Consider the following 22,209-nt stretch of genomic DNA (forward strand, 5'->3'; position numbering starts at 1 on the left):
AATAGGTCTAAATGTTATGAATAACTTGCGTAATAAATGTAAAATCTGATTGAACCTTTTAAAATTTTGTAGTACACAGCGTCTTGTTTACAATTTTGTAAAGGAAATGTAGCATAAAGAATGTTGCAACGCGCATCCATGCGAGTTGCAGTGCTTGAATTATTTTACTCGAAAAGTTGTGCAAGTTGATTTGTATATAATTAATAGACGAATTATAATCAATTTAAGCCTCTAAGGAATTTTTTTTTGTTTTATCATAACGGAATAATGATATTGTTTTTTTTCTTAGATATTGAACGAATTTACAATACTTGTTTTTCGTACCCTGCGAATGTCGAGTCTCTGCGAAGAGATCTCCGAGCGATATCGCGTGCTGGAATGATCTGGCCACGGCGTCGTTCTCTTTGAAAGTATAAGCGAAAGGTGAGGAAGAAAAAAAGCATTCATTGTCAGATTTGTCGAGCGGCGAATTTTCGGCGCGTATTTCGGAGACCGGCGGGACAATCGATGTCTCGAATCGAGGGCAACAGCGTACGGCTCGTTTAGAGAAAGGAAAGTAAGACATGGACGCGGGAGCTACGCCTCCTCTTTCGTCTCCTCCTTCTTTGCGTCTGCTAACTCTTCGTGGTTCTCGTTCACCTGGCGAGCATATAATGTAAAAGATAAGATAACTTTCCTCCACTTCTCTCTCTTTCTCTCTTGTGTCCTTTCAACTCTCCCTCTCCTGGCTGCCTCCTTCTTAAATCCTTTCCATAAGTCAGCACCACGCTTTTGGGGAGCTTTCCACCACCAAGACGGTGCACATTCTGCGTTTCGATAAGGAACTGTGCGGCACGAAGGCAGGATACGATCACGAGTATGACGGTAGATTGAGGTAGTCGATCAGTGTTAGTTGCTTTAAAACAACCACCCGGGAACAGGACTAGTGGTGACCGATCGCTGCAAGCTAGACTATCCGGCAAGTAGAAGTAGCTAATCATTGTACGAACAAGATCGAGGAATCGTCACACGCGGTGATTATTTTTTTTTTTTTTTTTAGCAATCTCTCGAACGCGTATAAAGACGTGCATTAGCTGACAAAAATACCGCTCGTAAATATTATACAATTTCCGATTATTCGTGTTTATCGCGTGTGTTGAAAAAGTGTATCTCAAGGATCGTGTAAATTGACAATTTCAACTCAAACGATAATTTTGTCGTCGCAAATCGTCGTGAAACTTCAGCAACGTGGAGCGCGTGGTGGTAGAATGCACATCGGGTAAGTATAATGTAACGGAATCGCAAATTAAAAAATTCTATGCGTATTGTGTGTTATAAAGTATCGTGGGACTGTTGCCAAAATAGAGCATCGTCTGAGAGAACTCTTATTTACATTTTTTTTTCTCGACTTTATAATTTATAATAAGAAAAAAAGTTGCACACGGTAATCCATCAACTCTGTAACAATTATGTTAATTATATTTTGCATGACTAAAAAAGTAGTAATTTTAATTTGAATTTTTGATGCGATATAAATCAACTTTTCAATAGTTTTTTCTAACATATTCTTTTACAAAGATACAATTATGATGCATATTTGCACAGTTCTAATTCTTATATAATGATACACAATATGTAACATTATATAAGAATTGTTTGAGGTATTAATTTCTTCATTGCTATTCACTATATATTATTAGCTTATATAGATATTATTTCAAACCGATATTGTGCGTTCCTATCTCAATCTATATAGTATCCCAGTATTATTAGCGTTAAAATTAACTGAAATCTAGCCAGATTTATCTATATCCATTTATCATACTTCACTAGTAAAAGTTGATTTGTGTCAGGTAGATATTGGATCTCATATTGCTTGAGCTAAAATAGAGGAGAAAATGCGATTTTGCGAATAATAAAGTTTTTATCGCGTGCAAAGTCAATCATATATTTTAATAATATATATAAAAATGATTATATGTTATTATATTTTGTATTATATATAATATATATAAAACATATAGCGTGCATATATAATTAACTTACTGTTATATAAAAATTATGAAACATGTCTTAATTCCATAAAAATACATATCCACACATATGTTCTGCTTTTTTATCTCTTAAGATAAATGGGCCAAGGCTATGTCGTGACAGTTTCAATGTCGAAAATTATACTATCGAAATTAAGCATAACTAGTTTATTTTCTGTATCATATGAAACCAACAATACGATTATATAACGTTTAATAAAATTAAATTTTAATCTTTTTAATTCTAATAAAAATTTGTTTCAACATGTATTACACAATTAAAAGAATGAACCAATTATATATATTGTCATATATTGATAAATAAATATTTCTTACACATCGTTTTTAAAAATTAATAAAAACGCGTTCGCGACGTTAAATCTCTGTCATAATTTTCTATTAGATTTTCTATTCTTTTGAGCCTCTTCTGGAATGTGAGAAAAACAAGTTTCTTGAGAAAAACCTGAAACAGAAAAAAAAATAATCACGAGAACTGGGCCGGAGTGCAAAATAGGGCGATGTCTGACAGGAGATGCATGTGCGACTCTTTTCACGTCTATCATCATCGCGCAGATTGACGCGCACTAGGATCGAATGCTGCGACTAGTGAAAGGAGAATCCTCGTAACGCGGATCGAGAAAGCAATCCGCGCTTTATTTCGGTCAACTTAACAGATGTGATATCTCGGTCGTCTACCATGCGACTTCCCTATTCTAGGCAAACGTATCATCATGCACGTGATCACACGCACGAGATCAAATAAAATTTTGAACCTCACCATGAAGATCAGATGAACGTTTCGTAATTCAAAATCGTTCTTCTCGCATATACTTTTACCCACTTTCGAATCCTTTCACCAAGCTAGTAAATCATTTAGTTTTTAATTGTCAAATAAAATACCGGTGTGTGCGCGGCAATTCGCAGACATTCGGGACGGTCGATCATTGTCCGGCTATTTAATGGCAATTATCGTATCTAATCGAGATGCTGCAGCATGATGTAGAGTCGACGCACTGATGGCAGTCGATTAGCGAAGCGTATCGCGAAAGCTCTCATTACCTTTCGACAATTATTTCAATTGTCAAGCCAATTGTATAATGTAACCCATTGTATTATTTGCATAATCAATATAATATCGTTTATTTTCATTCAAAATTTTATATTCATTATTGCATCATTTATGAAAAATTTTAATAAAGCATTTTTATAACAATATCAATTGGTTTTAGATAAGTTCTATTTAAATGAAAAATACTATAAACATATATAAATATATACTAAAATAATCACAATTTTATTATCTCTATCTATCTCTATGTACTCTATGTTCTTATATTCTATTCTATAATAATGAACCTATTTAATTCATAATGTGTTGCCATATATAAAGCAGATAAAAATAATACTGATTTATAATATTGAATAATTTGAAAGTATATTCTATTTTGGCAATCTAATGACTAATTTTTTTATTTCTACATCATAAAACACACATACATATGCAAGCCATTAAATTTAATTATCGTTCCTCCCTGCGTACAGAATAAAAATCATTAATCATTGTAATATGCAATTAATTAGGATATATTGTTAAGAATATAAAGAAAAATGTTTATGCACTTTTGTATTATTAATATATTGTATTATAACCTATCAGAAACGAAAAAATATTGCACAATAGGAAAAAACTTTCTCGTGACACTTTACGGTACTTCGACTTTTTGGTGAATTTTCACTTTTCGTGCGCTTCCTGACTATTGTTTCGCACGTTCTCCGATTTCACGCGATTACGTACACGGAATACCAAATTGATGTAATTCATCCAGGTAAAATTGAGGTTTTCTAAAAAGTCAATCAACAATAAATAGATATTTAATCAATGAACCATGATCCATTCAATGATAACAAAAAAGTAATTTCTCCAACTTTTTGATTTCATAAGATTTACTTACAACGTAAAATAGATTAATTTATATTGAATAATATATATAAAAAAAAAGAAATATATATTTTCTTTCGTAAAATCAGAATATAGCAAGAGAGTATATAAAACATATGCCTATGAAATTTTTTCTATTTTTTTTAGAAAGACAAAATTCAAAAGAGGATATTTTACGCTTAATTAAGCCTTTAAATAAAATATTAAATCTATATCCATTAAGATAAAAATTAGGTTATATTGATATATATTTATTTTAAAGTATTACTGATGTAGCAAATAGGCAAATATATTGTAGAGACAAAAACGTGTACTTCTAATCATATAAGCAATAACCATATAATAATAATTACTGTAGCAAGCATACAAAGTGATTCTTTAAATGTATAAGATATATTAAAGAAAGAATTATGTCGATAAGTTGTATATTAAAGATATTGCCTTTAAAACCGCAATTAATTCCCATTAAAACCGAAATTAGTTGTTACGATTAAGATTACCGAATACATGAGGACCGGTTTATCAGGTTGCGTTGCTCACGTGAGTCACATTCGAGATGATCAGAAGAAGTAAAAGAATCTAGATCGTTTTAAATGCCGATCGACTTTTATCTACTCATTTTGTGGAACGAAAGGTACTTTCATCACCAGAAAGTTACAAAGTAAACGCGAATACATGTCAATCATTTCTAACGTGTTCAATGTAAACCGCACATTAATGTAATTTCACGATAAGTCGCGGTGAATGGAGCACGGATGTACGACAGATATAAATCTCTTATAAAGTACTTTGTTAAAAAGTTCAAGGTGGTGGAAACCCATATTAGTCCATCATACCATAGTTATATCATATTCCGTTATATCTCCTTACATATTTGTTAGGAAATTCCGATATGATTCTCACAGAATATTATGTCTAGACTAGTATGCAAATAGATATATAGCATAGATATTCAATGTCAATTAATATTCAAAATCTAATTTGAATATATAATGCAGAAAATTTATTAAACAATAAAATCAGTAAAAAAATTTATTAAACAATAAAATCAGCAAAAAAATTTTTTTTTGTAAAAGTCAAAAGTTAAGAATAATGTAGCGTCGACAATATCACGATAATGATTAGTAGCACATTTGTAAATATTACATTCACGAAACGTGTTCATTATCACGCGATTGTATTAATTGCACGTTATAATATAAATGTATTACAAAATATGGGAGTAACTTTTTGGAAAGGCGTCTACAATGCTTTCTCGTGTCAAAAAAATAGCAATTATGGAAGAATTTCGACTTTTGTATCCCAGTTTCTCTGCTGCTCAGAATGTACCAAATGCACGTACTTAAATAAGAATGCACGTACCGTGCAAGAGATATCATCAAGCTATTATGCCAGAGAATGTCCAAGGAGAGTTCGTCGTCATAAACTACTAAAACATTTTATGTGACTTCGTGTACAGACCGATTCTACACCGAGAAAAGAAATTCTTTTTATCATTGTGATGAATAATTTACTGTTTTTCAAATTGTTAAACTTTTCCAATATATCATTACCAATAAATAATAATCGTAACAAAAAAGTTGATTAATTCTTTTATTATTTTATTTATTATTCTTTTTTTCTCGTGTAATTAAACGCTATCATTTAATTTTCATGCAAATACTAATATGTAAAAGATTAAATATTCTTACTCTCTTTCCAACAATAAATTTCTAAAAATATATATTTATACACGGGAACTGTACGCTTGATTTCATGCAATGAAATAAAGTAAAAGAATATTTTTATAATATATAATATTTTATATAGTTGCTCTGAGTCAAAAATAATCTGATTATATCGGACATTTCACAATTATATTTTCTTTATTGAGATTACAATTTTATTGGGCTTATAAAATTAGCCAGTCAATTGATAAGAATCTAAATGGATATATTAGATTAATCTGGTATCAAATTATTATTTCAATGAATATTGGGATTGTATGGTTACTTACATTAGTATTAGTTATCGATATTCAAACTATCATGATTATAAAACCGAACAATATGTATAATTATGTTAATAAAGAAGATAATAAAAAATATTTTTTTAATCATTTTTATCCATATTTTTAATTTTTCTAAAGAGTGCAATTTTCATAGTTTTCCCTGTGTTATCTTCTTTCTCTAGTAATTGCTATTAAAATAAAAAAAAGGTATGGAATTGCACATTTATCACATATTATATTATATGTATCGTACATTAACTTTGAAGAAAATATTGCGGAAATTGTCAAGATTTATATTTATTAATTGGTTCAATTAATATTTTGTATTAAATATAACTTTGTCGGTCAATTTTAGTTTCGCCTATTATTATGTCAATTTTTATAATCTTTTTATACATTATGTGCGAAATAGAAGAGAAATCAAAAATTATACGTCAATTAAAAAGCATTTCAATATAATAGTACTGTCAACTTTCAAGCAGATGTCAGATTAAAAAAGACATGAAACAATCTCTGTTTAAATGATTGTCGTGATTTAAGACAAGATCGAGGCGAATCGCCTTTTGCACGATACTCTTTGACGTGAGAGAGATAATTGTTTGTGCGGGGAATGTTGCAGATTCGCGATAACGCGGACGCGATCCGCGATAATCGGATCGCTGCTGTTGTTGGTAACGGCATATTGCAATGGACTGCAATATCAACCTTTTGACTCTTATGCAAACGGAGAGGATTGCGCCTTGATCCTGGACACTCGCGGTAGAACCAGCGTTTACGACTACACCTATAATTTACTTCGCGGATCGTTGTAAGTATTCCCATTACGATCAAATATGTATTCCACGCGACGATAGCGATCTTAATTTAGCGAAAGCCAATGCGAAGGTAGACAATGTGTTTCTCCGAAATAACTACAGTGAACTTTCGTAAAGTAAAATCGTGCTACCTGTGAATTGTCGCGTCTCACTAATATAAATAAATATAAGTATTTTTACATTATTAATGGCTGGACTAGTAGGCTTTTATTCTACGATTCTGCGATTCTATTCAAAAAGTATAGGTTTAAGACAGCTATTTATCTGTCGTTCAATCAATATGTACTTAATTATTATGTACTGTCAAAATTATATATGTGGTGATTATAATATTAATTGATTATCATTTAAGTGTAATATTACTTTTTATTATACTGCCCTGCGATTACGAAAATATCATAGAAACAAATAAATTACATTTTATCAGTTGAATATTTATCCTAGAATACATTGTAAGAACTAGAACATTATCATAATTATTGTTATATTATAAATCGTGTTTGCCAATTGCATTGAAATTTATGCTTATATAATAGTCCTCATTCGATATTCTAAACTTTAGAATTTAAAGGATTAGAGAAAGCGAGAACTTTAACCGCACAGCCAGGACTTTCACCATCATCCTGTTCCCGTAGGACTGTGGTGGTTTTCAATGCATTCTTACTGGTTTCCTACACATTCGCATATATACAATGCTACGCAGATGTATTCGAAATAAAGATTGTTCCGCGTGTCTAATATAAGATATATATAACTAGACAAATACGATCACATGCACATGCACATTCGAGTTGAAGTTTCCTCCTGTTTTCAACTTACATTTTTCATGTTTATAAAGAATTTCAGGTTTTATTTGTATAAGAATTGTATTGCACTGAACTTTTACTTTGTACTTCAAATAGACAATGAATAAATAGTTACCTCATTTAAAAAAGGAGGCAGTACTTTTGGCAAAGCAATAAATTAAATAACTTAAAAATAGGGCGATCTTTGTGTGTGATTGGTTAAAGTAGATTAGATTGAACATTAAAGTAGGAGAAAACATTCGATTCAGGTTACGACTATCGTAAAATACACTTTCCTTATCGAACTTTTAAAAGCGGCCATTGCCAGACAGAATCGCGTTTATGGTATTGAGTCGTAAACGTATCATGTAACAAAAGTGACAGTTACGTGTCGCGGTAAAATCCGCTCTGTCCCATTCATTGCATGTAGAAAATTGTACTTATCCGTATCGTATCACAGTTATAATCTTCGTGTCCAGGCGCCTCGTGCGAAGCAACATGAAACCTGTGATTATCTACCGCTTTTCGCGCCCAGTAACCAACAAGACGGTCGTATTTATCGTTTGCGTGTGCTCTCGTGAAATCTTCATAAGAACTGAATTCGACTGAGATACTGATTACGAAGGTTATGGTTGCGGTTTATTTACTGAAAAGTGAAAATTAAGAAAAAGATAACTTTTTTGGTGAGCATTAAAATCGAATCGGTCATTAATTCGCATGCCATTTCTTATCCTTGTTACAATAAAAACATGCATCGCTGGTCGACGAATGTAATTGGTGTCTTTCGCAATAACTGTATAGAGATTCGACATATCTACATGCGTTGGTTTATATACGCGGATTCGCGAGACTACGAACGGCGGCGATTATCTAATCTTTTACGATCAAGCTCGTACGCATGGGAATCTTACCACTGTTAATTGAGCTCTCTCAAAGCGCGCCATTAATGAAATACAAGAGGGTCACATTACGATAAAATCGCTTTAAACTGAATTGCCAAAGATTGTGATAACCGAACTAGCGCGATAATGACCTCACTAGCAAGCAGAGAATCAATTAGAATTACATGTTAATGTAGATTATCATTGTTCTTAATTCCACACGTATTTGAGCAGCTTGAATGAATTCAATTTATTTTAAACTTATGTTTTTATTTGAATATATTAATTTCGAAATACTATTATTATGAAAATACTAAATATAATTAATTTGTTGAACTCAATTTGTCGAAATCTTTAAAAATATACACAAGATATTCTCCTGTAGAAAGAGAAAGTAATTTTAATTTATCCTTTAAAAGATTTGATAAAAACTAAACCTTTTTTTATTACCTGACAATAATTTTAGATGAAATTTAGAATTAATTTTTAAATATATGCTATATATTTTTTTTATAATTAATTCTTAATTTTCATATATATATATATATTTCCTAAAAAAAAAAAAAAAATTATATTCACAGACATAGTTCAATAGACAGATGCAGAAAAGAAAAATTCACGTAATATATTGCAGTTATATAAACCACGGATAAATTAATAGCTAGCCAAATAGTTACTCAATAAAATCAGAAGTAAATAGTCAGGCATTCACATACGCAAGTCGCGTGATCCGTGCCGACCGTTTAGGTAGCCGTTTAAGTACGACATTGTAACGCCGTCTGATTAGCGATGTCACGCACCAACTTGGCTGGAGGCACCCGGAATGTCAAACAGGTGCCCGGGGACACGATATAACGAGAGAGACGCAATTGCAACGCGAAACGATACCACCGATCTAGAGATGGAAATTGCGCGTGCTGTCGGCTGTAAAAACGAGTCTTGATAATGTTTCGAAAGGATTGCACTAAAGAGTGCAAAAAGGAGAAACAGATTAAACGCGCGAAATGATGCTTCGTAACCGTCAATCTCGAAATGAACTTGAGAACGTGATCCACGAAACGATCGCGTAGCGGCAAGAAAGGCGGATTATTTTCGATCGCCGTGGATATCTCGCGTTGCTCGCGACAACGTGATTATTAAACACGGCATATTAAAGTACGAATGCCGTGAGCTGTAAAATATAATTTATGTGCCTCGAGAGAAAGAAAAAGGTACCTCTCCCCGGCTTGGCGTAACTCGCATTTATCACCAGGCAGTGAGAATGGGCAATAGCGGTTGCTCGGACCAGTTATGGTAAGTGCGTCGATGCACAGCATCATTACAGAATGCTTTCGTTATTATTATCGTTGGTTGCAGCATAACGGTCGAAGCACTCGACCGCAATTAGATGCAGGAACTGCTTCTTTCTCTCTCTTTCTCTCTCATTTCATCTTCACGCTTTTGCATCTTAAATACTTTAGAATTGGTAATCCGCGTCATTTCCATCAGATTTTTATACCATTTCTGTCGATTATTAGAATAAACGTCAGTTTCTTAAATATATAATTAAACAAGTTGAGATCTCGTTATGCTAAATATTGTGTTCGGTGAATGTTTATGAAGTTTAACTAGTATGTGTCAATATTTCAACACGCCATATCGGTATACAATGTCGCGTGTGGAGATAGAAGATAAAAATAATATATTTTTACATACACCCTAATCACTTATTTTGCAATCGTTTAATTGCGAACATTTTTTTAATATCTAAAATTTTCTAATATCTATAAAAATTAATTTGCATTCATAATAAAATATATGCAGAATTTTAAATCAAAATTAGAGAAAGAGAGAGAGAGAGAGAGAGAGAGAGTAATATTAAAATGCGACTGCAATAAGCATAGAGACGGAAGAATCAAAGGCGGAAGCTGCGTATGATGTAGAGAAACGCGCAAAATCGCTTCACTCAACCTTCGTCGACAACGTGCCACGAATGGCATGTCAATACCAGTACATTTCGCGGTGGAAACAGGATTTAAAAGTCAATTCATAACGTTTAGGATAGTTTCGAGTTACCTTGATACGAAATATATCTGCAGTCATAAGACGTTCGTCCGTCTCGAGCGAATTTCGCGCAAGGCTTTCGAGAGTGTTGGCTTCTCACGAAAGTAGGCTACAAACGTTAGGTAATTAACTCGATGCAGAGGAAGGTGAAAAGAGCGAAGGGGCTGCAAATAATACCCACACTGAAAAAGACCGAGCGTGCGTCAACTTTCATCCTTGTTCTTTCGCAGCCCCACCACGGGAGGAGCTCAAACCTGTATCACGTACGACGCCGTAAATCATGCTTACATCGAGGCAAGGAAGCGCATTAGTGAGTGTATTAAGTTTCATTTAAAAAATTAATTACGCGCTGTCTATACATATATAATTTATACATCGTCGATAATAATCAATACGATGTACGCGAGTGTCGTTTGCATGATCGGTCGGATACATGTATGTATAAATTCATTACGCTCGATCGCTATATGTATGCCGATCTCTTATGTCATTATTTATTTTCTTATCTCATCATGTCACTTATACGTAATCGTCGTTCGTAGACGTCGCGAGACCAAAGTCAGAGATGTGGCGACCAGAGGATCTGGCGACGATCGGCGAGCTACTTCTCGACATTAGCACGAATCTCGCGCAAACGTAAGTGCTATTCTTATAATTTTATGTAATGTTATGTAAATAATTACAACAGAATTTTTTTTCTTTCTCTCTCCTTTTTGATGCTACTTTCTAATTTCGTTGACATCCAGATACGGGCTGACCTACGAGGAAATAGACAAAAGTCTACCACTGATTGACACCTCGAAGACTCTGATCCACGAAGTTTGTCCTGCCTTTCTCAGCAATGTGGAATGTAGGCCGGGCAAATATCGGCGATACGATGGTCTTTGCACGAATTTGCAGAATCCCACATGGGGGGCTACCCTGTCGCCTTTCGCGAGGTAATTATGAACTTTTCGTTTTTTCTCAGTATAATAAAGTAAAACATAACGCCTCTTTTATTTCTTATTTTTATAGATTGATGAGTCCGCGATTCGCGGATGGTCTGTCAGCGCCAAGGATATCCGTAACAGGACGTAATTTACCATTGTCCCGAGTCGTGTCGCGTACCATGCATCCTGACGAGGGTTATCACGACCATGCCGGTACGGTTATGGTTATCGCGTGGGGACAGTTCATGGATCACGATTATACTTTAACCGGCACGCCTCTAGGTATTTTTTTATTTATTATTTATGATATAATATTTGCAAGGTTCTTTTGCTAATATTTGCTGATTTCAATGCCTGTACACTGCGATTATTACAATTTTGTTAGAAGTAAGTATTTCCTCAAAATTGATCTGATTATAAATGAGATACGGAGCTTCATTTATATAATTAAATAAAATTCGTAATTTTCCGGTACACAATTTGTAAAGTATGATAAAAATTAATTTAAAAATCAAGCTTTTTAAATTATTGCATAAATAAATAAATATATATATATATATATATATATATATATACATATATATATAAATTAATTAAATACTACACTAATTAATTACAGAAAAGAATTATATAAATAGATTATTAATAGTGTACTATTAACAATTTATCTATATAATTCTTCTCTGAACAAATAGATAAATGATAAATCATAAAAATATTTAGTTACTAATACGACAAAAGTTTTTCTCAGCGAAAGAATATTCTATAAAACTATCGATAAAATGATTAAATTGAGTTACAATTTGCGTATTTAAATGAGGACTATTCTTTACTACTTAATTTGAATAAGAAAATGATTCTTCAATATCTAATTGTAAAATATTGTTACAATATATATGTATGTAATCTCGTTCAACCCTGATATCTAACAAACCTTACTTAGAGAAAGCAACAACGAAAAGTTAAAATGACATTTTCGTCAGCCTGTATGCCACAACGATTGAAGCCTGCCGATTCAATCATGCAACTAGAATAGAAATTAGAAAGCGAGCCTCGACAGATTGCTCATATTGCGTCGAGCAACTGTATCGAGATATTTGATATATACTCTCGCGCGCGCATCGTAAGTCGCTCTCGTAGGCCCTTCTACATTTACCGTATATATCGAAAGGAGGGTAACTATGAGAGAAAGCGAACAATCATTGCTCGGATAAACCAATCACCAACCATCATGTTCGTCGAAGACGAGCAACACTCGATTTGAAATCACATCGCCGTGAATGTGTCAACCAGAATTGATAAACTGCTTGTAATCGTTGCTGAGAAATAAACGCCAATTTACGTTAATTATTAAATTGTTCTTGGGAAAAGAGAATAACTTGAAATGCAATCCTCTCTCTCTCTCTCTCTCTCTCTCTCTCTGTGTTATATCACCCCTTGGGGCGATCCCACGCATATGTGCGTTTTCTATAGAGAAAGATAATTAATCAACAATGTTGATTTTTCCTTCGTCTAAAACAGGATTGAGATTACGACAGAGCCGAGAGAGAAATACGTTCCTCTACGTTCATAATGTTCCATTCAATCGCAAAAACTGATACTCCGTCTATTCGTTTCACGCGGAATATGTATGAAGTGTGCGTAATAATGAAGTGTGCGAACGCACTATCACTCTCTGCTATCATTATGTATCGATCATCGCGTTTGCAGATCCCTTGAACCGAAACGACCCGGAAGAATGCTGCGGCCGGCCGCCACACCTGAAGAATCCTTACTGCAATGAAATTCTCATACCGGAGGACGACTATTTCTACAGACTATTCAACGTAGAATGCATGGATTTCGTTCGCGCTTTTCCTGCCGTTCGGCCTGGCTGCCGTCTCGGTTCTCGAGTGCCTTTCAATCTTCTTACAGGTGTACTGGATGGTAATACCGTTTATGGCATCACGGAAGCTTTTGCTAGGTAAATCGCAATGATTTGATTTTAATTCGAATACTAACAGAAAGTAATTATTTCCAAGTATTTATGCAACGAAAAACTAGCATTGTTGATCCAATTTACATCTGAGATGAATATGAAAATTATAATTATGCGAATTTTTAAGCAACACACGTATATGTGACGATGAAATAATTATACTATATTTCTATATAAAGAAATTGTGGCCATACATTAATTTTTAAAACAAAAATGTTCAATAAATAATAAATTTAACGAGTCGTTTATTTATCTTTAAATCGTGAATTTCTTTATACTACAATATATAGTAATTTAACGTATATAATGGTAACAGATTTTTAATTTAAGACTCGATAAATTAAGATTCGATTTTCGCCTTGCTGAAAATTTGATGCTTCAAATAAACATTTTAATTTGTTAATTATAATATTATAATATTCATTAATTTTTAATTTTCATAAATTATAAATGTATATTAGAAAAAATAAACGTGGAATAGCCGGTATATGAATGCGGTATTTAAATAATTATAGCAAAAAGAAAAGATTTAATGAATATATTATAGTATTTTATAATAATATAAAAAAATAAGGGAAAATGTATCAATTGCTAATTATTTTCTAAAGTCAGTTATAAATTTTTGGTATACATTTGATGAACTTTATTCTACCTTTAAATGATATTGACATGTAAATCTGTTACGTCATCGACGACAATAAATCAATATTGCGTTGTTCTATTTTTTCCAATATAGACACGTGCCTTCGATTCTTGGCACTTTCTAGCATGTAACGCGGGATGCGATCTACAAATCTTATAGTTGCTCAATCTTTGCTACTCTCCTTTCGTGACATCACACACATATACACACAGACACGATCTCCTATGTATATTTGTTGTTGTATTAAGTAATATATCTTTCTTTCTATACAGATATGTACATACATATAAGCGTTGTTATCCAAATGCAAAATAAATTTAAGAATATGCGCCCATTAAATTTTTATAAAAAGTTTTTGTTCTAATATTTCAAATTATTTCGTAAATATTTCAGAAATATTAAACTGTAATAATAACTTCCGTGAGAAATCTTTTAAGCTTAAGAATTCCATAACATAGAATTATTATATTAAACAATAGTATCAAGATGGGCTTTAATGTTATTAATTCTAAAAATTAATTCATAATATCCTAAGAAAAAAAAAGAAATAATTGTACGACATGTGTGCTTTTTTTTATTTTATTTTTCAGAAAACTCCGAACAGGTTATGGTGGATTACTGCGAATGAATCCAGTTTTTTCAGAGTATGGTCTTAAGGATTTATTGCCGCTAAAGTTGGATATACCAGATGAAGGATGCACTCGGCCAAATAAATCCATGTATTGCTTCGAAGCTGGTAACTTATATTTTCTACACATCAAAAAGTCAAAATATCCTAAATCTAGGAAATATTTTTCCAACCATATATATACCAAAATGAGATTTAAAAAAATCGAAACTTTAATATCAAATTTATATAAATTTATTTAATATTGGGCATTAATACATATGAGAATATTAAAAAGAATTTTGTCAAATCGGATGTTGAAAATTGAATTGATTAATTTAAGATAAATGTACAACTTGGAACTTATTATTAATCACACTGGAATGTTTTTATTATTAAAATTATCTTGAAAGAAAAATTAGTTTAAAAATTATTTTTCGAAATTTTTTATGAAAAAATATTCAGTCTGTACAGGATATCTTGTCTATAATAGCCTGTAATATCTGTAATATTACCTAGTATTTTTTCCTACTTCATGTAATAGTTGTTGCATGTACTTTGTACGTTATAAATGGAGGTCGTGACAAATCAATCGCTTCGTTATTACTTCAAACCAATACTTTGGCAAAGTAGTAGACGTACCTTTAAAATACAGCACACAAATGCGCGGGCGCGGACTATTAGGTCAATTGTATTCATTTGAATTTACAATGAACGATATATGAGTCAGCGTGAGGCGAATGTAACCGTGCTAATGTAACTATTTTAATTTTTGCCGATATTTGCGCGTCTGATGATATAAGACAATGGAGCAGTAAGTCACGCTCGTTACTGCCTCTTGCGCGGCGCCGCTTACTGTCTATGCTTTCTCGAGATGGCCGTGATCGACGTCAGATCGGCTAATAATTTTGCCCGGCACCCACGTCTTTCTCTTTCTCTCTCACTTATTTGCCTAGAAATGATTTTCCCACGTCAATCTGTCGATTATCCGGCAAACCTAATAGCGACATGTACAGTGAATTCGGTTAGAGGTTTGAGACAAAACAATTTGATCGCGGCGATAATTATATGCACTTATCACGCGATCATAAATTTTATAAATCATAGGTACCTGGATCTGGAGTATAGACAGAAGCAAGCTGAGCCATAAATCTTCCACGAGTCAATCGCATGCAGTCGTGTGAGCATTCGGCGCGGCATCTCACTCTACATACCCTGTACTTATATTAATCGCGTGTTACGGAAAAATCAATTGCTACACAAAATGGGCTGTTATTATTTCGATTTTTGTTTTTTCGGACAGTATGCAATTGACTTAATGCTCGTTTTAACTATCACCGGTAGGCATCGTATTTATATCGCATGATTATCAGTCGAGACATATGGTGTGGGTGAGAAAGGGAGTGGTTGCGATGCAAGGACATCGACTTCCATAAAGTTGTAGGAATATTAGAAAAAAATCGCCATAGTCTGCGATATTTTACTTGTTTAACTGCGTGCAAAGGTTTACGCAACACGGTAAAATTTTGAACAATAATTAAAATTCTTGTTTGTTTAAATAATTTAAATTTCATGCTTGCTCATATGAATTAAATTATATTTTTACTGGTTTTTTATTGCATACTAAATTATTAGTTTATTAACAAAAAGATTTAAATTAATTTGTTCTGCGCAATCTAAATTCGTTCATCGCACAGAAAAGATGCATAAGATAAGCAAAAGATGGAAATTTCTTATTTCCACTTCTATTGTAAATGTAAAAATGCGACGATATGTGGCTTTTGTTGATGGCAAAGTTATTATGCTTGAAAACTTTATCATTCAGATATCTTTTCGGTTAGATCTGAACTAATTAAAGTTACTCGATATAATAGTTAATAGATTAATAAATTGATATATTATCGGAGCATGTCCGTTAGAAATTATAATTTTTTATGCTTCTTACGTATAGAATAGATTGTGGTCACAGCACAAAATGCATTATGCAATGGAACTAAAGAATTAACTATTTCTGTGAAAGTATCGCGAGTTTGTTATCTTGGATCATGTATGAGAATTAATCATCTTTTTAAAATTCCAGACGAGCTTAATATGTTGTAATAATTGTATCAGTCATCACCGTCTTTACTTTCAGGTGAGATTCGTGTGAACGAGCAGTTGGTACTTACCTGCATGCACACTTTAATGGCACGAGAGCATAACCGGCTCGCCAAAGCGTTGGCCATCGTGAATCCGCACTGGGACGATGAAATTCTCTTCCAGGAAGCCAGACGCATCGTCATCGCGGAAATTCAACATGTCACTTATAACGAGTTCCTCCCGATATTACTCGGCAAAGATGTCATGGAGAAATTCGGACTTCTCCTCGAGAAGGAGGTGAGTGGGATTGATGATTCTGAAATAAACAGAAATATATAAATTATAATCAGTTATAGTGTGTAGAAAATAATTTCATTTAGAGATTAAATAAATATTTATAATTTAATTAAATTTTTTTTATCATTGTTATATAAAAATGTCTAATAACCGATTAAGATTTAACGACATGTATTTATTTTTTGCCGTTCATCAGAAGTGCTATGAATAATTAATAATAGCCACGTTGATATTAAAGTATTGATTTTTTGCAGAATTACTGGGACGGATATGACCCGAATATAAATCCAGGTGTAATAGATGCTTTCGCTGCAGCTGCTTTTAGATTTGGTCACTCGCTATTGCCCACGGCTGTAGAACGATGGAGTAAAGCACACAAATTTATTGGTAAGTGACATTGCGCAACAAAATTACATTGCATACAAAATGTATTAAAAATTCATTTTTTTCTTGTTCGTATATATTATCAATAAAATTAATAAAAAAGATTAAATGATTTATAAAATATTTTCTAATTATTTAAAATTTTCCTTCAAATTTAATTATAAATATTTGTTTTTATAGCTTCGAAGAGATTGTCAGACTTGATAAGACGACCTTACGATCTGTATCGTGCCGGTGTGTTCGACGAATATTTTATGGGCCTGATGAATCAAGTTGCTCAAGCTATGGATGATTCCATAACGCAAGAAGTAAGACAATGATAAGCTTCAATAAAATATGTTATATTATACGATTTATTTTTTACAGGTGACGAATCATCTATTCAAAAAAGTAGGAGCAAAATTCGGAATGGATCTAGTGTCTTTTAACATGCAACGTGGTCGTGAGTTTGGTATTCCAAGTTATATGGAGTTCAGGTGAGCAGAACTATCACAGATTAATCCTTACTTATACCGACCACTTTGTTCAACTAACTATAATTGCATATCTTTCGCATAATTTTAATATAATCCTTTATATTTATAGTAAGTACACAAGTATATAAGCACAAGGAGAATAAAAGTTGAAATGCTAATAAAATATTAACAAAGTATGTAGCCATAGAGAACTATAAAATTAATTGTTTCTTAATAATCGGTAAAAATTAGTAATAGATCCAAATACATTAAATAAAATTTTTAAATTACATTTAAAAAAAGAAAAGTGTGACATATAAAATAAGCTAGAGTTAATAAATGCGTTAGAATAAATTTTAAGAGATTATTTATTAGCACTTGAATAAAAAGCATATGTATTATATTTATAATTGCAGAAAATACTGCGGTCTCCCCGAAGCGAATACCTTCGAGGAATTGTTCGGTTCCATGCCGAACGAAACCGTCAGACGATATAGCACTATCTTCGAGTGAGTATAACACGTCTGTAAAATGCCAGCGGCAAAAACCTTCGGGAAGGTCGATCGATCAAGTTTGCATATCATTATTCAGTTAGTGGACCGATCATGCGGCGATTCTAAATATAGCGTATTCAGAAATAACGGCTTTATTTCGGTCACGTTCCTTTTCAGACATCCCGCAGACGTCGATTTATGGTCGGGCGGCGTATCCGAAAGACCACTTCCGGGTAGTATGCTCGGGCCAACCTTCGCCTGCCTGATTGCCACGCAGTTTGCTCATTCGCGTCGTGGTGACAGATTTTGGTACGAGTTGCCGAACCAGCCATCGTCCTTCACTCTCGGTGAGAAAGAACCCTTTCAAATCCGTGGGAATCGCGATCCAAGGACTTGATCGATAATCAATCGGAATATAATGAAACGATATTGCACCGTGCTAAAATCGCGCTCACTTTTACTTTTCTAGAGCAACTGAACGAGATTCGAAAGACAAAGCTCGCCAGATTAATCTGCGACAATACCGATCTTATCGATACGATACAAATCTATCCGATGGTCCTTCCTGATCATGAAATGTAAGCAAATATGATTTATATGTAGTATAATGAGCAAACAGTCTGTCAAGCATAAAATATCGTAAAATTATAAAAATAGCAAATAATGATAAATATCCTAATTTATAACTGTGATAAATATGAAAGTGAAAACAATTATACGTTCAAATATTGTAACTTCATTTTATTCGCTATGAAAAATTGAAATTCATAAAAGTATATCTGTGTGTGATTGTTTATTATATTACTATTATTGTTATTTTTCATTTATATTATATTGTCTATTATCTTATTATTATATAAACAAATTAAAATCAATATATTTTGTTTAGTAAGACTAATAATTTTCTTGATCATAATAATTGATTTCTAAAAATAATTAAAAACACATAATAAACACTTTTACTATTTTGTCACAACAGAAATCCACGAGTCCCGTGTCGAAGCGGTATTCTACCCAGCATCGATTTATCGAAATGGGCCGATTTCCCTGCGACGAGTCACGCCACACAATACGTGAGTAATCTAGCAGACCTTTACGGGCAGTTGGGGAAATAAAAAGGGTCTGTTCCGCTCTAGAAATAAACAGAGTGCCTTTAGGCGAACACCACCATGTAATCGACCGAGTCACGAGCCAAGAAGCCCAACCCTTAGGCACTCTAACCCGAGACCACCCCGTAGGCATGCACGTGTTGAAGTAGAGTAAATAATTAAATAAGAAATCACGTTTAAGTCCAGAGAATCAATTAAATCATGTAGGGTAATGCAGAAGTATAGAGTTGGCCAGTGTCGATCATATTTAATCCGCCGTTTCGAACGGTTCGTAATTTCGATTCATAAATCACGATTTATGACGCTGTTGATAATAGCTCCTAAATGTCAATGCAATTGTGTCATTACGATAGCAAGCTTCGATTTAGATTGTACGATACTGACAGATTGATTAGTTAAAGATAACACATTGCATCGACCCTGGACAAATTAAAAAGAACCATTTTAAATTCCATAGTAATCTTTGTCGAAGCAAAATGTACATATTGTTTCTCCTAATCGAAGTGCGTTATATTTCATTTACACTGCTGCACAAAAAACAACACAAATTTCACACATATATTCAGAAATTTACTTCAACTCTTTGAAGCCGAATGTTATTTATGCATCAAGTTTTAATTTTTTTTTTATTTACAAAAGTCTTTCGTGACTGTGTAATATTATAGTTACATTGCACAGATTTTCTCCTATAATCTTTATTTAAAATTTTCCATTATATTATTTTATTTTAGTGTTATATTTATATTACATGACATATATATTATACTAAATATATAAAGCGATTATTAACTATGCTGAGGTATCTGCAAATATTGCATTTCACTTGTACTGCACTGGGATAATACTGCAGATAACTCGAATATTTAAATATTTGTCACGAAATTTGGCCATAGTTTGTATTACGTTAAGTCATGTACATTGATCATGTAGATTGCGTTCAGTATTTATTATTGAAATTTTCATTAATGTCAACAGATTTTAAAATAATATATTTAAATTTTTTTTCACTATTTTCCATAATTTTTTTATTTTTATTGATAGTATCTCACTTTCGATTAAACATAATACTGAAACATAATTGCATACACAATACATATTTTGTATATAGTAAATTACAATCAAATTATTTTTTGCACGTAACCGTCTATTACATTATTCTTTTAACGTCACGGATCACTGTAATATTTAGCAGTGCTTAATATCTAGTCCTTTCAATACTACTGTGAGATAAGTACATCTTGATCTTTTTTTTCGACCGAAACATATTAAAAAAATAATCTACTTCATATTCCGTATCCTTTAAAAAATAAATTAAAAATATGTTGTTTAATATTAAGATTTTCTAAAAAAACAAACTTCTGTCCTTTTAGTTAAATACAAAACGCGATCATTTGACTATGTACTCGATTACAATTGCGAATAATATATTTTTATAAGTTAAAATTAAAACTCCTCTTATCCGGAATATATTGCATAATTTATTATATGCGAAATTTGTAAGTGCCATTCTCCTAAATATAATATTTTAAACAATAAAACTTTTTATTTTATTTTATATATTTTGCGTACGTGTTTTTTATGCGGTTTTCACGTTGTTAATTAGAAAGAAACATTCTTTGTTGGAAACATAATTCGATGAAAAATGCAAAAGCACTCGATTTTTTAGAAATATTTTTTTCACTCTTCTTCATGCTATTAAAATTATTATTTTTTTTTTTTTTATAGCATAGCGTTGAGATATTAAATTTTTTATTATTCACGATTATCTCATTATTTTTATATCGCCTTGTACATCCCTGTACACTCGCCCAATATTCAACATCGAGATCAGGTAAAGTATATCGTGTGTACGCGGATATAATTTTAGAATCAGATAATCGCGTTTGTGTGTCTTTTCAAAAATATGTGATCATAATAGTATCACTCTAATTCCACTCCCCATTTCCCCGCCAACTGCCACGTATGCACCACATTAGTAATCTACCTACAATTACCTATTGTACTGTAGCGATTGGTGGAGGAGCAATTGCTTGACACGTCGGGAGATCTGATGAAACCGGCGATGGCACGGGAGTATGATAGGCAGCAAGCTTATCGAATCTTCTTTGAGAATATTAACGGCATTGCTTCGTATCTGGGCTTCACGAGAAAGTAACTACAGAGCATCGCAAGGAGATAAACGACTGATCGTAAAATATTCACCGCCTTCATATTTCATTATGACGCTCTAAGATGCTATTTAAAGTGCATCGCGCGAACGTAGAAATACGATTAATCGACATCTATACACATGTGTATATGTATACCAAGATGTATACCGTGTAGCAATACACGTATTTACGGAATATATTTCTTAATGCATTAGAAGGACTCGATAATAAGAGATACTTCTAATAGAAATCTTTTTTATCTCCGTACAATAAGGTAAAATAAAATATTTATATATTCATATAATATTAGCTATATGTATAATAATTGAAATAAAATTTTGCGAAATATCTATCGTACTTTAATAATAATGACTGAGCGCTTGAGTTAATTATCAAATGATAAATTGTTATTTTTCTATATTATTGCTTTATAATTATATATAGTAGTAATAATTTATATTTAATAATAATAATTTTTTAATTTATATGTACTGTATATAAAAAGCTTTCTTTCCATACATGTTAAATTTATGAATTGTGACTGCATTTACATACGTATTTGCTTTATCAATATATCAAATTGACATGAAATCTAATTTTTATTTGTCAATGATAATAA

General features: G+C 32.4%; 1 protein-coding gene across 3 annotated transcripts; it reads left to right on the forward strand.

The window, feature by feature from the left end:
* The first annotated feature begins 803 nt into the window (after positions 1–803).
* On the forward strand, positions 804–21,872 carry Cysu (peroxidase homolog). Of its 3 annotated transcripts, none has more exons than XM_072888622.1 (17): positions 804–1,258; positions 6,561–6,749; positions 10,696–10,775; positions 11,008–11,101; positions 11,212–11,403; positions 11,480–11,676; positions 13,105–13,357; positions 14,606–14,751; positions 16,757–16,998; positions 17,253–17,385; positions 17,563–17,690; positions 17,749–17,858; positions 18,254–18,346; positions 18,509–18,678; positions 18,801–18,909; positions 19,311–19,404; positions 21,449–21,872. In XM_072888622.1, the coding sequence occupies exons 1-17, from the start codon at positions 1,248–1,250 to the stop codon at positions 21,593–21,595; spliced, it is 2,388 nt and encodes a 795-aa protein (XP_072744723.1). In that variant the 5' UTR covers positions 804–1,247; the 3' UTR covers positions 21,596–21,872. The 3 variants fall into 3 exon arrangements, with proteins under 3 accessions (XP_072744723.1, XP_072744725.1, XP_072744724.1); XM_072888624.1 differs by lacking the exon at positions 21,449–21,872 and adding an exon at positions 19,468–20,945; XM_072888623.1 differs by lacking the exon at positions 21,449–21,872 and adding an exon at positions 19,489–20,945.
* The last annotated feature ends 337 nt before the right edge of the window (positions 21,873–22,209 follow it).

This window comes from Anoplolepis gracilipes, chromosome 3 (genome assembly GCF_047496725.1).
Source record: "Anoplolepis gracilipes chromosome 3, ASM4749672v1, whole genome shotgun sequence".
NCBI classification, from domain to species: Eukaryota; Metazoa; Arthropoda; class Insecta; order Hymenoptera; family Formicidae; genus Anoplolepis; species Anoplolepis gracilipes.